General features: G+C 46.6%; 1 protein-coding gene across 1 annotated transcript in view; it reads right to left on the bottom strand.

Annotated features, from left to right (window-relative positions):
• prrc2b (proline-rich coiled-coil 2B) overlaps positions 1-13,486 on the bottom strand; it is a gene marked incomplete at its 5' end in the record, with an annotated part of 42,825 nt that overhangs the window by 23,033 nt on the left and 6,306 nt on the right. Inside the window, 7 exons of the mRNA XM_056243809.1 lie at positions 370-446; positions 530-671; positions 2,613-2,728; positions 4,288-4,466; positions 5,120-6,639; positions 6,873-7,483; positions 8,520-8,727. Coding sequence (XP_056099784.1) covers positions 370-446; positions 530-671; positions 2,613-2,728; positions 4,288-4,466; positions 5,120-6,639; positions 6,873-7,483; positions 8,520-8,727 — 2,853 coding nt within the window. The remainder of the gene's footprint in view (positions 1-369; positions 447-529; positions 672-2,612; positions 2,729-4,287; positions 4,467-5,119; positions 6,640-6,872; positions 7,484-8,519; positions 8,728-13,486) is intronic.

Genomic DNA, 13,486 nt, shown 5'->3' with positions numbered 1-13,486 from the left:
TGGCTCAGTTTCGTTCCGCTTACATTTGCCATTTGATGTTGGGCAATGTTGTGGTCACGCCAGCGTCTCTTACATTATGAGCGCGCTCGCCACGCGCGACGCGCCTACATTTGAAATAAGGAAATTTTGGTCGGCAGGAAAATGGTCCACAAACCGTTCGGTTTAAAAATGCGTACCGAAAACCGAACCGAAAGCCTAGTACCGAACGGTTCAATACGAATACGTGTACCGTTACACCCCTATGTAATACTATTACTTATAATACTACAATTATATATAAAAAAAAAAAGTAATTCAGAAAAGTTCAAACGATTCTTGGGATTCCTACAAAACTAGCAAGAGATTGTCATAAAGTAGAAAGACCCGCACCTCTGAATTGGGTTCGCTTCCCGTGTAGGAAACCTGCTTCGTCCACGAGTCTCCGCCTGACGACTGGACACTCAGAGCTTCAGGAGGGAACACAAAGTCATTAAGAATCACATGAGCTACTCATCAACTTCATTAGTCTCACTGTTTCCATCTGCTTTACCCGTGCTGTTCGTCTCCCAGATCTCAGTCCCCAGGTTGTTGGCGGAGAGCGTTTCTTCGGGTTGCTCGAGGGACATGCTGCCCTGCTTCTTAGCAAAACGGGGAGGCATTTTCGAAGCAATTGTTCTGTTTTTCACCGAACCCTTTGGGCGCACAAACAAATTACCTTCAATATGCAGTCAAGTGATACTTCATGCAGTTTTAAAGGTGCAGTCTGTAAGAATAACAGCTAGTGGTGGGAATAGGAACTGCAGTCCAAATTCAAAATACCAGAGATCTTTGTTCCCCCGCCTCCGCAGACTCGACGCTCACGCGGGTTGCCAGTTTGAGGACATGCGCAATTTGTTGCCGAGGAGACATACATACGTTGAGGAGTTGATTTATCCACGTTTTAATAATGTCTCGTTTATAGAGATTTTTAGATCAGGGTTTCCCCAGGTTTGATCACCCCAAATTTAAGACTTTAAGACCTTTTTAAGACCACTTTAATGAAAATTAAGACCTACATCGCACCCATTATGCAGCCGTAAAACACCAGATCAAATCCCAATAATGACTATTACTAACAAATGTTTTAATTAAAAATACATTTATTATAAAAAAAAACTAATTTAACACAATGTTTTTGGTAAATTTCAAACATTCATAACAATAAAAAGATAAACTAACAGATAGACAGATTAGATAGGAGACAGGAGAGAGAGAGCAATAGACAGATATTAGAAAGAGAGAGAGCAATAGATAGATAGGAGAGCGAGAGAGAGGTAGATAGGAGAGAGAGTTTTCAGTACATCACAACAACATCAAATCACTTAGTAGCTACAAGTTTCTTAGCTCAACACCTTTGGCAACAATCTCTTCGTCTATATTCTTAAGCTCAGCCAGTTCGTCTTTGTAGCTCCTTCTGAAAGCGTTCGATTTTACAATAAGTTCAGTCATCTTGCTTCCTTTGTAGGTTACAGTTTGACAAGAGTTTAGAGTGCGACAGAAGCACAACGTTGTGTTTAACGTTGCGAGTGTAAACAATTAAGTAAACACTTTGCTGTTTGATGAACAAAATGACGGAGTATGTTTTTATGTTTCCACTGTTCGATCACACACACACAGTTGGATCCGTCTCTCTCACTCACACACACACAGTCCGATCGCGCCCGCGCCTCTTTCTCTCTCTCTCTCTCTCTCTCTCTTTCTCACACACACAGTTGGATCCGTCTCTCTCTCACACAGTCCGATCGCGCCCGCGCCTCTTTCTCTCTCTCTCTCACACACACAGTTCGATCCGTCTCTCTCTCTCACACACACATTTCGATCGCGCCTCTCTCGCTGTTATTTTTGTAGGTAAATGTGAGACGTTGGCAGCACACATGTCTGCTACGTCTTCTGAACAAAACAAAGAAGTGAGTTTGATGACGCTTTGCAGGAGACCGTGATGATTGGTCAAAGTTGCAAGGCGAATTCACGGGGATTTGTTGAAGTTGCATTAATAGTTGCGATCGCGACATTGCGAAATCCTGGAGGGACTGGTTTTTCCCCCCATTTCACCTTGCGTTGCAGTCTGGTTGACTTTAAATAAGGCTAGTATAATGAAATTTAAGACATTCGTTTAAAAAATTAAGACTCGACAATGGAATTTAAGACTTTTTAAGGCCTTAATTTAGGAACATGAAATTTAAGACCTTTTTAAGACTTTTAAGACCCCGCGGCTACCCTGTAGATGGATATCGGGGCTTTTTAGGTTGTGTGGAATCTGCGATCTCTGACCCAGTTTGTTTGCTCATTTCCATGGCTACTATACGCTGCGTTTCCTGCTAACTGGCATCCCGGGGTGTCGAAATACTATTGGCTGAACTGGCAGTGGGCGGAGTCACACAGACCAAAACAAAAACCGACTGACAACATGGAACGTGTAAATTAATAAGTAAAAAAACCGGCTGTAGAAGTGTTTATCAGAGAAACGAGTATGTGAACTCAGTTTCCTAAATATCTGCAAACTTTTATGCTTTAGTAGAGTAAAAAAAGTAACATACAGCACCTTTAAATAACTAAGTTGTGATGGTCTTTTAGATGCGCTCTGGATTACTCACCGGAGGACCCTGATCTTTCCTCCTGCGGTCTTCATCCTGCGGGCGGCGCTGCTTCTTGGACAGAGCGTCCTGGTACACCTCTGGACTGGGCACAGATGCTCCTGAATCACTTTCAACTGAGAACAAACACAAATGACAGCTCCAATTAGGGTTGGGAATCGAAAACAGAATCGAATACTTGCTCAGGAAACGAATACTTGTAATAAAATTTCAACTCGAATGCTGTGTTCATGTGTATTGGACCCGTGCAGCTCTTAAAGGGACAGCGCTGATATTCCTGCCGTCTCTATAATAACACTAATCACACAATAGAAGACTGAGAACACTCACTCGCTCTAGACTGGATAACTTTTGTAACTATAATGTGTATTTTATTTATAAAGTGCAGTGTTATTTTACATTTGATTGGTTTCTGAACCTGAACACCTGAAAATCTTAAAACACTGTTTATTTCAATCGTATCTTTGTTTATTTCAATCGTATCTTTGTTTATTTCAATCGTATCTTTGTTTATTTCAATCGTATCTTTGTTTATTTCAATCGTATCTTTGTTCAGTTGTATCTACTTGTTTTGATTGCTAATTTTTTATTTGTTCTTTTTTAATAACTGAGTGTTTATTGTATTTAATAATGCTTGAAGTGTATATTAGTTTGGCTAGTTGTTCTTCTATGGTGTTTTCAAACCACAGGCATACTCCTTGAGTAAGAGTTATTTAGCCTGTTTAGCCCTACAGTTTAAATGTTTAGCCCTACAATTCGATCTTTTGCAATAAGACTAAATGTGAATGAAATATCTAAGGTTGTTGTTTTTTACCTTAATGGAATTGAAATTAGGAATCATTAAATTCAAACAATACCCAACCCTAGCTCCAATACTGAACACCACGACCTAACGCACAGCTCGATTTCAAACACCGTCAACCGCTAACTGATGCGTTTCTGTTGTTGTAGATTTACAGCACAGCACTGTTAAAGTCTTCGCTACCTCTTTACAGTGTGGTTTCTTAAATCGATATATAACTACTCAACTTGAAAATAAATCTTTTTTCACAGAACCTCCATTTTTAGTTCCCCAAACAACCTTTTAGTGAACAGTTCTTCAACCGAACCATTTTTTTCTGTGTGTGATGAACATTAATAAATCTAAAGAACGTTTTACCAGAATAAAAAACCTTTTATGCAATGTAAAAGATTACATGGATGTTGAAGGGTCTTCATGGAACCATTAATACCAATAAACAACTTATTTTTAAAGAGGCCATTTTTAATATATAATGTGTTTAGCTCTAATTCAATTCATGTTTTCCTGCTTGAATTTTGATTATTCTCCTCATATTCTCCACTGTTGCGGCTCCTCTCTTCCCAGTCTGCCAGTAACGCCCTGTTTACTTCCTGTCTCTATGAAGCCCCTCCTTCTGAAAAGCACACTGTGCTCTGATTGGTCGGCTGGAGCAGTGTGTTGTGATTGGTCGAGCGCTTTGAGTGTTTGGGAAATGTCCCGCCCCTTTCCATAACCGCCAGTTCAACACACTAATAACTAACACTGGTGTTATTGAGCATTACTGAACATTTGCACTGTGGCTATATAGAGTTTTATTCTGTCTCAATGGTTTGTCGTCAATTCTCCTGTATTGGAAAGGCGCTTCTATCATTAAAAAAATGTTTTGTGGCTTACTTGAGTAAGTATTCAGGTCATATTGGGACAGTTGTTCTGTCATGTCCCCCTTCATGCTTCTGGGTTTCATGTCTTTCTCGATGATCTTCCCCGTGGCTTCGGCGGCGCTGGTGTCGTCGCTCTGCTCCACACCGTACACAGATGCCGAGCTCAGGCCCGGGACCGATTCCTCTGGACCTCTGAAGTGGATTAAGAGACATTCATAGTGTGAATTTCATCATTAGTGTCGGGGCTAATGCTTTGCAAGTACAGTGCGTTATGTTATCAGATCATTATTTTTTATGTAACAAGTAACACATCACCAGTAACATGAATAACAGATGCAATTTTTTTAGGGAGTAACGCAAGATGCATTACTTAAAGTCCCCCTGTGGTGTAAATCCAGCGTTTAATGTTGTTTATGTGTCTATATGGTGTTTTTAATCTGCTTTAAGACACACCATGTGTAAGTTCATAAGTCGACAGCATTGCTGAGTATTTCCTCCTTAAAACTGCAGTGAACCAAAGACAGTCTCAAAAACACGGTTTGAAATCGCTGGTGTTTCTGACGTCACAAACGACCTTGTAACCAATCAGATCAACGTGTGATCGTCAACCAGTGGATCTCTGAGCTGAGGGAGAGAGTGGAGGCGGGGCTCATTTGCATATTCACAGAACAGCGCATACTAAATGAGGCGAGGGTGTCGAGTTACATTCAAGATATTTTAAAGCGGTGATTTAAATTTGGAGATCAAAGATGAGTTTTAAGGGATACAATCATTGACTACAGGGGGACATTCTCCAACACAGTGTAAGTTATATCTCACAAAGCACGTGTTCTAAAGAAACGTACCGTTTGCTGTTGCAAGCAACACCGTTCTGCCAGCTCTCGTTTCTACCGGAGGAGCCTGCACCGGACTGGGTGTCTGTTGAGCGGGTCATCTTGTTGTTTTCCATTACACACACTTCACTCTTCCGGTTCTGTCTCTCGACGACTGGTCTCTGGCTGGAGAAGCTCCGTTTGGAGAGCTCTCTCTTCTCAGAACCGGGTTCCCCGTGCCCCGCGTCAGCAAGCGAGTCGCCATGTGGGCCACGTTTCTCCCTCCAGTCGCTGAAATCACTGTTCTCAGAGCCGGTTTCCCAATCCTCGGCTTGACTCTGACCCGTGATCTCTTGCGGTCGTCCTCCAGAATAGTGATTCGGCCAGTGCTCTTCCTTGGGTCGACCCGGCCACTGATTAGCAAAGTCTCCGTTTACATATTCTTCGCCGTTCCATTGCCCTCCTCCTTCACGTTCTTGGCGTAGTCGGCGGAACCGTGGCGGTTTATCTTGGCGAGGCGGACGCCGGCGTCTCATTGGCCGGTTATCGGGGTTATCGTTATCAATATAGTAGCCTCCCTCTCTATCCTCGACGCCATTCTCTACAAAAGGACTGGTGAATTTAGGCGGCGGGTATTTTAGCGGGTCGCGTTCTGACGAACGTTTGGAATAGGAGTCCGTGCCAAAGTTGTATCCGTTCTCCTGCGCAGATCCGCTTCCAAACTGAGTTCCTCTTCCTCTCCATGTGGAAATATCCCTCGAGACGAACCCACGGTTGTATCCCGCGTTGAGCCGAGGCGGTAACGACCTTCCAAACACTCTTGTTGATTTGGCCTTGTCGCCGTTCCCGCTTTGCTCGTCGGTGTACACCTTGTTGGATCTCCACGACTCCCGATCGGCTCTTTTAACCTCTCCAGGTGGCGCATACGAAGCCTCTCCGTTCTCTGCGACCTTTTGCCGTGGACGTTTGGGAAGCTCTTCGTATTCCGAGGCTTCGCTGTGCGTCTCGCTAACGTTGCGTCGACGGGGTTTTCCTCGTTGAAGATCTTCGCTTCTGAAATCTCGAGAGCCACGTCCCCGCGCTGGTCTCTGCACTCCTGTCGTATTGTTATTATTATTATAGCCTCCACGGTTCGCGTCGCCTCGTCCGCCACGAGCGCCACCGCGAGAGCTAAACTCTCTAAACCCGCGGCTACGTCCACGACCAGTTCCTCTCGCCCCGGCGAATGCCTGCTCTTCATCGATGAATATCCAGTTGTTGCGGCGTGGAGCATCTCTGCTATCAGAAGAGTCCACAGACTGAGGCTTAGCGGTGTCCCAGCAGCTCTCCTTGTGCAGATCTTCATGCAGACTTCTTGTTTTCTCTAACTTCGGAGCATCCGCGTGTTTTTCCTCGGGGGAAGATGCGGGAGGTGGAGCGGAGTGCCTGTTAGACACGAGCGGGGCGTCTTTTTTCAGGTCGTAGACATTAGTGACCACTTCCTTCTCTAGTCTGTATGGGACGGGCTTCTCCTCAGGCTCAGATTTGGGTTTCTCGTTCTCCTTGTCCTCAACCTTTATTTGTTAACAAACAAGTATTCATTACTTCAGTGAGCTCATTGTTTCTGCTTTAAATTACTACATTGTTTAAATTAATAAACTGTGATCTGTGTACATTTCTGAAATACATAACTTAGACAGTTTCCTCTGATAATAGATCACTCATGCATTTTCAGTAAAGCTGCTTTGAAACGATGTGCATTAGGAAAAGCGCTATACAAATAAATGTGAATTGAATTTAACCGAACCTTCAACGGCTTCAGCACAGGTTTCTTGATAGGTCCGGTCCTCCTAAGCGTTCTCCCGCTGGACTCCGACGGCTGGCTAATGCTAATGCTAATGCTACTGCTGCTGCTGGAACCGTGATCGGACCACTGGGCCTGACAGCCGCCATCTTTCCTCACACTAGCGTCTTTCCTCCAGAAATCGGAGTCGTAGCTCTTCTCCTTGGTGTCGAAGGCCTCGTCACGGGATTCTGCGGGTTCTTTCTGGTGCCTGACGGAGGACACGTCTCTGTGTTCGGCATCTCCAGGATGGGTTCTGCTAAGTATTAAAGGCCCTTCATGGGTTCCACCTTGATTGTTCAGTTCCTCCGCTGGACTTTCCGTGAGTTCGTGACCTCGGTCTTCATAGGAGTCGTGTCGGGAGCAGGACCGGTCGTCACGTTCGTCGTTCTCATGCTGTCTCTGGTAGGGCGGCGTGAAACTGCGCGCTGACGAGTAGCTGTCTTGGTTCCACACTTGGTAGGGCTCAGTGGATGGTGCCCTCCTCTCCTGATGCATGCTGGGATGGCAGCCTTCGTCAGAGGTGGAACCGGGGCTGTTCAGGTGATCCTGCTGAATGACGGGTTTCACTAGACCTTTCAAATAAAACAAGTTAAATATCATTATCACAATATAAAGAGCATGTTCTGAAGAAAAGAAGGCATGAATAAAATAAATATTACAATGAATATTTTTATGGTGTAACCGTTTTATAAAAGCAATAAGACGTGTTTTAACTCTTGAGCTCCGCACAAAATCATATCACATAATTTCCAACATTTTTGTGGAGAAGAGCAGCTTATAAACCTTTTGTATACTAAACAGTCTAAAAGGTCACCCTATAGTTTCCCACCAAAATAAAAGCTTGGGGTTTATTATTTGAAAGTGAGATATACTTGTAACTTGTAGTGTAAAATTATCATCATCATATATTCATTTATTTAAAAGTACAAATGTATTATAATAGTAATTTTTTGTAATTAGAGTTTAAAAAAGGAGGATATTTTTTTAACTTTTTTTATGAGACAAATGTTTGTAATCGCAGTTCAAATCGCAACTCAATGACATGACAAAATGATTTGTACAAAAATTCATATTGTGATTACTTTGTCATATCTCACATCCTTATACTATAACCAAATAATTTAAAAAAGATCAAAAAGGCTGCATGTTTGTTTACCTGTATGTCATGTGAGCATTAACTGACATCAGAGAATCGCCAACATGCAAATACGTTCGTAAATTATTGAAATATCAACCCAAAATCTCAGGTAGGGTTTTTATTGTTAGACTAAAACCACAAAAAAAAAAAATTGTTTTGAGTAAAATAATTTATATTAAACTTCAACTATTTGTCAAGGCAACATTTCTCATTTTCATTGAACTGATAAACTAAAATAATAAAAAAATAAATGACAACAAAATTACTGAAACTTAAAAAAAAAAAAAAAAAACTATATTAGTATCTAAATGATCCACAAAATAACACCGGGTTAACTCAAATTAATACTTCAATTATTAATATTGGGAATCCCAAATGTGTGCACTCGTGAAGAGTCTGAAGATGAATGCTGGTTAGGTTTGATCATATCCCTGAGTAACATCCATGCTAACCCCAGCACCGCTGCTCACCGGCGGAGTGCACCCCCGGAGCGTAGAAGTCCACCGGGGAGCAGCCCTGAGCCAGGCGCGGGTCCATGTAGGGGGGCATCATCATCCAGCGCGGGTCGAAGCCCAGCACATGCGGCGGGTAGAAGCCTCTCTGCGTGTGTGTGAGAGCCGAGCTCGACTGCGTGGCGTGACCCGACTGCTGCCACGGGGCCATCTTATACACCGGGTCCTGGATGGGTGGATGGATTTATTTATTGGCATATCAGCATCTAAGGCTATTTTCATGGCAAAAGTTAAATTACAAAAATACAAATATCACAAATACAATAAAACCAAGCAAACAAACAAGTCATATTATAATTTAACATGATTAAAAAAATCAAAACCCTTTTCAGGCATAATCTTACTAAGTCCTTAAGTGAAATAACTTTATAAAAGAGCATTATACTAGTATTAAACCCAGGACAGTCCAATAACATGTTTAACAGAGAGAGAATCTTACTAAACATGCATAGAGTTGCTTTCGGCGTTCATGAACCCTGAGATGCTTGCAGTGGGTGTGTGTTAATAACCATTAAAGGATTTGAATTATCAGAATTTTAATTCTGAAGTGAACTCTCTCTCCCACACGTCATCCAAGATGTTCATGTGTTTCATTCTTTAGTGGAAAAGAAATGAAGGTTTTTGAGGAACACACTCCAGGGTTTCTCCATATAGTGACTTCAATGGGGTCCAACGGGTCGAAGGTCCAGATGTGAGTTTCAGTGCAGCTTCAAAGTCTCGACACGATCCAGCCGAGGAATAAGAGTCTGATCTAGACAAACCAGCCCACATTTATAACAAAATACACATTTATATACTTTTATCCACTAATGCTGGTCTTGCTCTAGCTGTGATGCGACACACATTACGCAATCAGGGTGAAAGGTCACGTGTGTTCCGGTTCAGAAATGTAGGGCGAAAAACTCCATCTCATTTTATATGTTAAAAGTATATAAATGTGTATTTTGTTATAAATGTCGGCTGGTTTGTCTAGATCAGACTCTTATTCCTCGGCTGGATCGTGTCGAGACTTTGAAGCTGCACTGAAACTCACATCTGGACCTTCGACCCGTTGGACCCCATTGAAGTCACTATATGGAGAAACCCTGGAGTGTGTTCCTCAAAAACCTTCATTTCTTTCCCACTGAAGAAAGAAACACATGAACCAGGGCTCGAAATTGCGACCATTTTGGTCGCATATGCTCCTGAAATTTAATCTGTGCGACCTAAAAATATATTTGGGAGCATCTGTGCGAGTGCAAATAATGGTTGTGGTGCGACCTGTTTTTATTTCTCTACGTTCGCAAATTACTGCACAGTGTGTACCTTATGTGCGCTGATACGCGGTGGCCGGACTATCATTCTATCCAACGATTACATCCATCCTTCATCCAATCAAACTTCATCCTTACGTTCCTAACTTTAAAGCAGATTTTAGATAGGTTAATATTAGCTGTCCATCACTCCCATTCACTTACGCTGCGCTCCGTTGTCACGTGACAGGGAGCTGACTACCGCGCGGCTAAAAGGCTGAATAAGAGAGAAGATGAAACGAGGTTTTACCTGCATTGAATTTTTTTGGTGACCGCCAAAGGCTTATTTGATCAGTGAGTGATAGATGACTGACTGCTGCGCTTGTGACAGGGCTCATATTACTGAAAGAACGAGCATAGAGAGAGAGAGAGAGAGAGAGAGAGAGAGAGAGAGAGAGAGAGAGAGAGAGAGAGAGAGGGAGAGGGAGAGAGAGAGAGAGAGAGAGGGAGAGGGAGAGAGGGCGAGAGAGAGCGAGAGAGAGCGAGAGAGAGCGAGAGAGAGCGAGAAAGAGAGCGAGAGAGAGCGAGAGAGAGCGAGAGAGAGCGAGAGAGAGCGAGAAAGAGAGCGAGAGAGAGCGAGAGAGAGCGAGAGAGAGCGAGAGAGAGCGAGAGAGAGCGAGAAAGAGAGCGAGAGAGAGCGAGAGAGAGCGAGAGAGAGCGAGAGAGAGCGAGAGAGAGCGAGAGAGAGCGAGAGAGAGCGAGAGAGAGCGAGAGAGAGCGAGAGAGAGCGAGAGAGAGCGAGAAAGAGAGCGAGAGAGAGCGAGAGAGAGCGAGAGAGAGCGAGAGAGAGCGAGAGAGAGCGAGAGAGAGCGAGAAAGAGAGCGAGAGAGAGCGAGAGAGAGCGAGAGAGAGCGAGAGAGAGAGAGTGTGAGAGAGAGAGAGTGAGAGAGGGAGAGAGGGAGAGGGAGAGGGAGAAGGAGAGAGAGAGAGAGAGAGAGAGAGAGAGTGAGAGAGGGAGAGAGAGCGAGGGAGAGAGGGAGAGAGAGAGAGAGAGGTTGACTTTGAGAAGGCTTTCGATTCGATCTGGCACGAAGGACTCTTCCTAAAACTACTGGAAAATGGGATTGGAGGGAAAACATTTGATTTGATAAGCACCATGTATAAAAACAATACATGTGCTGTAAAAATAGGGAATAAGCGAACAGAATTTTTCTCCCAACAACGAGGAGTCAGACAAGGTTGCCCATTGAGCCCCACTCTATTTAACATTTATATAAACGAACTAGCCAAAGCCTTAAATAACTCCACGGCCCCCGGCCCAACCCTGACTGAATCAGAAGTTAAATGTCTCCTCTTTGCAGATGATTTAGTCCTTCTGTCAAAAACAAAAGAGGGACTACAGCAGCTCCTCGACGTCGTAGAGACATTCAGCCAAACGTGGGCTCTCAAAATTAACCTCGCAAAAACTAAAATAATGATTTTTCAAAATAGATCCAGGTGTAGGGAAAATAAATACATCTTCAGAGCAGGAAACCAAGTCCTCCAACACACCCACGAATACACATATCTGGGGCTAAAACTGAGTTCGACAGGGAACTTTAATCTGGCTGTGACTGAACTGAAGGCGAAAGCGATGAGGGTCTTCTACATGATTAAAAATACTATTCGACATGAAATTCCAATTCAAACCTGGCTAAAAATCCTAAAAGCAATAATCGAACCGATTGCTCTGTACGGCAGTGAGGTATGGGGACCTCTAAAAACCCAAGATTTCTCAAAATGGGAAAAAGAGGAAATTGAAACTCTGCATACCCAAATTTGTAAAAGCATCCTAAAAGTAAACAGAGCGACACCAAACAACTCGTGCAGAGCTGAATTAGGACAATACCCCTTATTGATCACTATCCAAAAAAGAGCTATAAAGTTCTTCCAGCACCTGAAGCGCAGTGACCCGAGCTCTTACCAGGCCGAAGCCCTGCGGTGTCAGGAGCAGAACCGGCCCCGGAGCGCAGTGACCCGAGCTCATACCAGGCCGAAGCCCTGCGGTGTCAGGAGCAGAACCGGCCCCGGAGCGCAGTGACCCGAGCTCATACCAGGCCGAAGCCCTGCGGTGTCAGGAGCAGAACCGGCCCCGGAGCGCAGTGACCCGAGCTCATACCAGGCCGAAGCCCTGCGGTGTCAGGAGCAGAACCGGCCCCGGAGCGCAGTGACCCGAGCTCATACCAGGCCGAAGCCCTGCGGTGTCAGGAGCAGAACCGGCCCCGGAGCGCAGTGACCCGAGCTCATACCAGGCCGAAGCCCTGCGGTGTCAGGAGCAGAACCGGCCCCGGAGCGCAGTGACCCGAGCTCATACCAGGCCGAAGCCCTGCGGTGTCAGGAGCAGAACCGGCCCCGGAGCGCAGTGACCCGAGCTCATACCAGGCCGAAGCCCTGCGGTGTCAGGAGCAGAACCGGCCCCGGAGCGCAGTGACCCGAGCTCTTACCAGGCCGAAGCCCTGCGGTGTCAGGAGCAGAACCGGCCCCGGAGCGCAGTGACCCGAGCTCATACCAGGCCGAAGCCCTGCGGTGTCAGGAGCAGAACCGGCCCCGGAGCGCAGTGACCCGAGCTCATACCAGGCCGAAGCCCTGCGGGGTCAGGAGCAGAACCGGCCCCGGAGCGCAGTGACCCGAGCTCTTACCAGGCCGAAGCCCTGCGGTGTCAGGAGCAGAACCGGCCCCGGAGCGCAGTGACCCGAGCTCATACCAGGCCGAAGCCCTGCGGTGTCAGGAGGAGAACCGGCCCCAGAGCGCAGTGACCCGAGCTCATACCAGGCCGAAGCCCTGCGGTGTCAGGAGCAGAACCGGCCCCGGAGCGCAGTGACCCGAGCTCATACCAGGCCGAAGCCCTGCGGTGTCAGGAGCAGAACCGGCCCCGGAGCGCAGTGACCCGAGCTCATACCAGGCCGAAGCCCTGTGGTGTCAGGAGCAGAACCGGCCCCGGAGCGCAGTGACCCGAGCTCATACCAGGCCGAAGCCCTGCGGTGTCAGGAGCAGAACCGGCCCCGGAGTGCAGTGACCCGAGCTCATACCAGGCCGAAGCCCTGTGGTGTCAGGAGCAGAACCGGCCCCGGAGCGCAGTGACCCGAGCTCATACCAGGCCGAAGCCCTGCGGTGTCAGGAGCAGAACCGGCCCCGGAGTGCAGTGACCCGAGCTCATACCAGGCCGAAGCCCTGCGGTGTCAGGAGCAGAACCGGCCCCGGAGCGCAGTGACCCGAGCTCATACCAGGCCGAAGCCCTGCGGTGTCAGGAGCAGAACCGGCCCCGGAGCGCAGTGACCCGAGCTCATACCAGGCCGAAGCCCTGCGGTGTCAGGAGCAGAACCGGCCCCGGAGCGCAGTGACCCGAGCTCATACCAGGCCGAAGCCCTGCGGTGTCAGGAGAAGAACTGGCCCCGGAGCGCAGTGACCCGAGCTCATACCAGGCCGAAGCCCTGCGGTGTCAGGAGCAGAACCGGCCCCGGAGCGCAGTGACCCGAGCTCTTACCAGGCCGAAGCCCTGCGGGGTCAGGAGCAGAACCGGCCCCGGAGCGCAGTGACCCGAGCCCTTACCAGGCCGAAGCCCTGTGGTGTCAAGAGCAGAACCGGCCCCGGAGCGCAGTGACCCGAGCTCTTACCAGGCCGAAGCCCTGCGGTGTCAGGAGCAGAACCGGCCCC

This window comes from Rhinichthys klamathensis, unplaced genomic scaffold (genome assembly GCF_029890125.1).
Source record: "Rhinichthys klamathensis goyatoka isolate OS25496 unplaced genomic scaffold, OSU_Roscu_1.1 h1tg000847l_1, whole genome shotgun sequence".
Taxonomy (NCBI): domain Eukaryota; kingdom Metazoa; phylum Chordata; class Actinopteri; order Cypriniformes; family Leuciscidae; genus Rhinichthys; species Rhinichthys klamathensis.
This window is presented reverse-complemented; position numbering and strand designations above follow the sequence as displayed.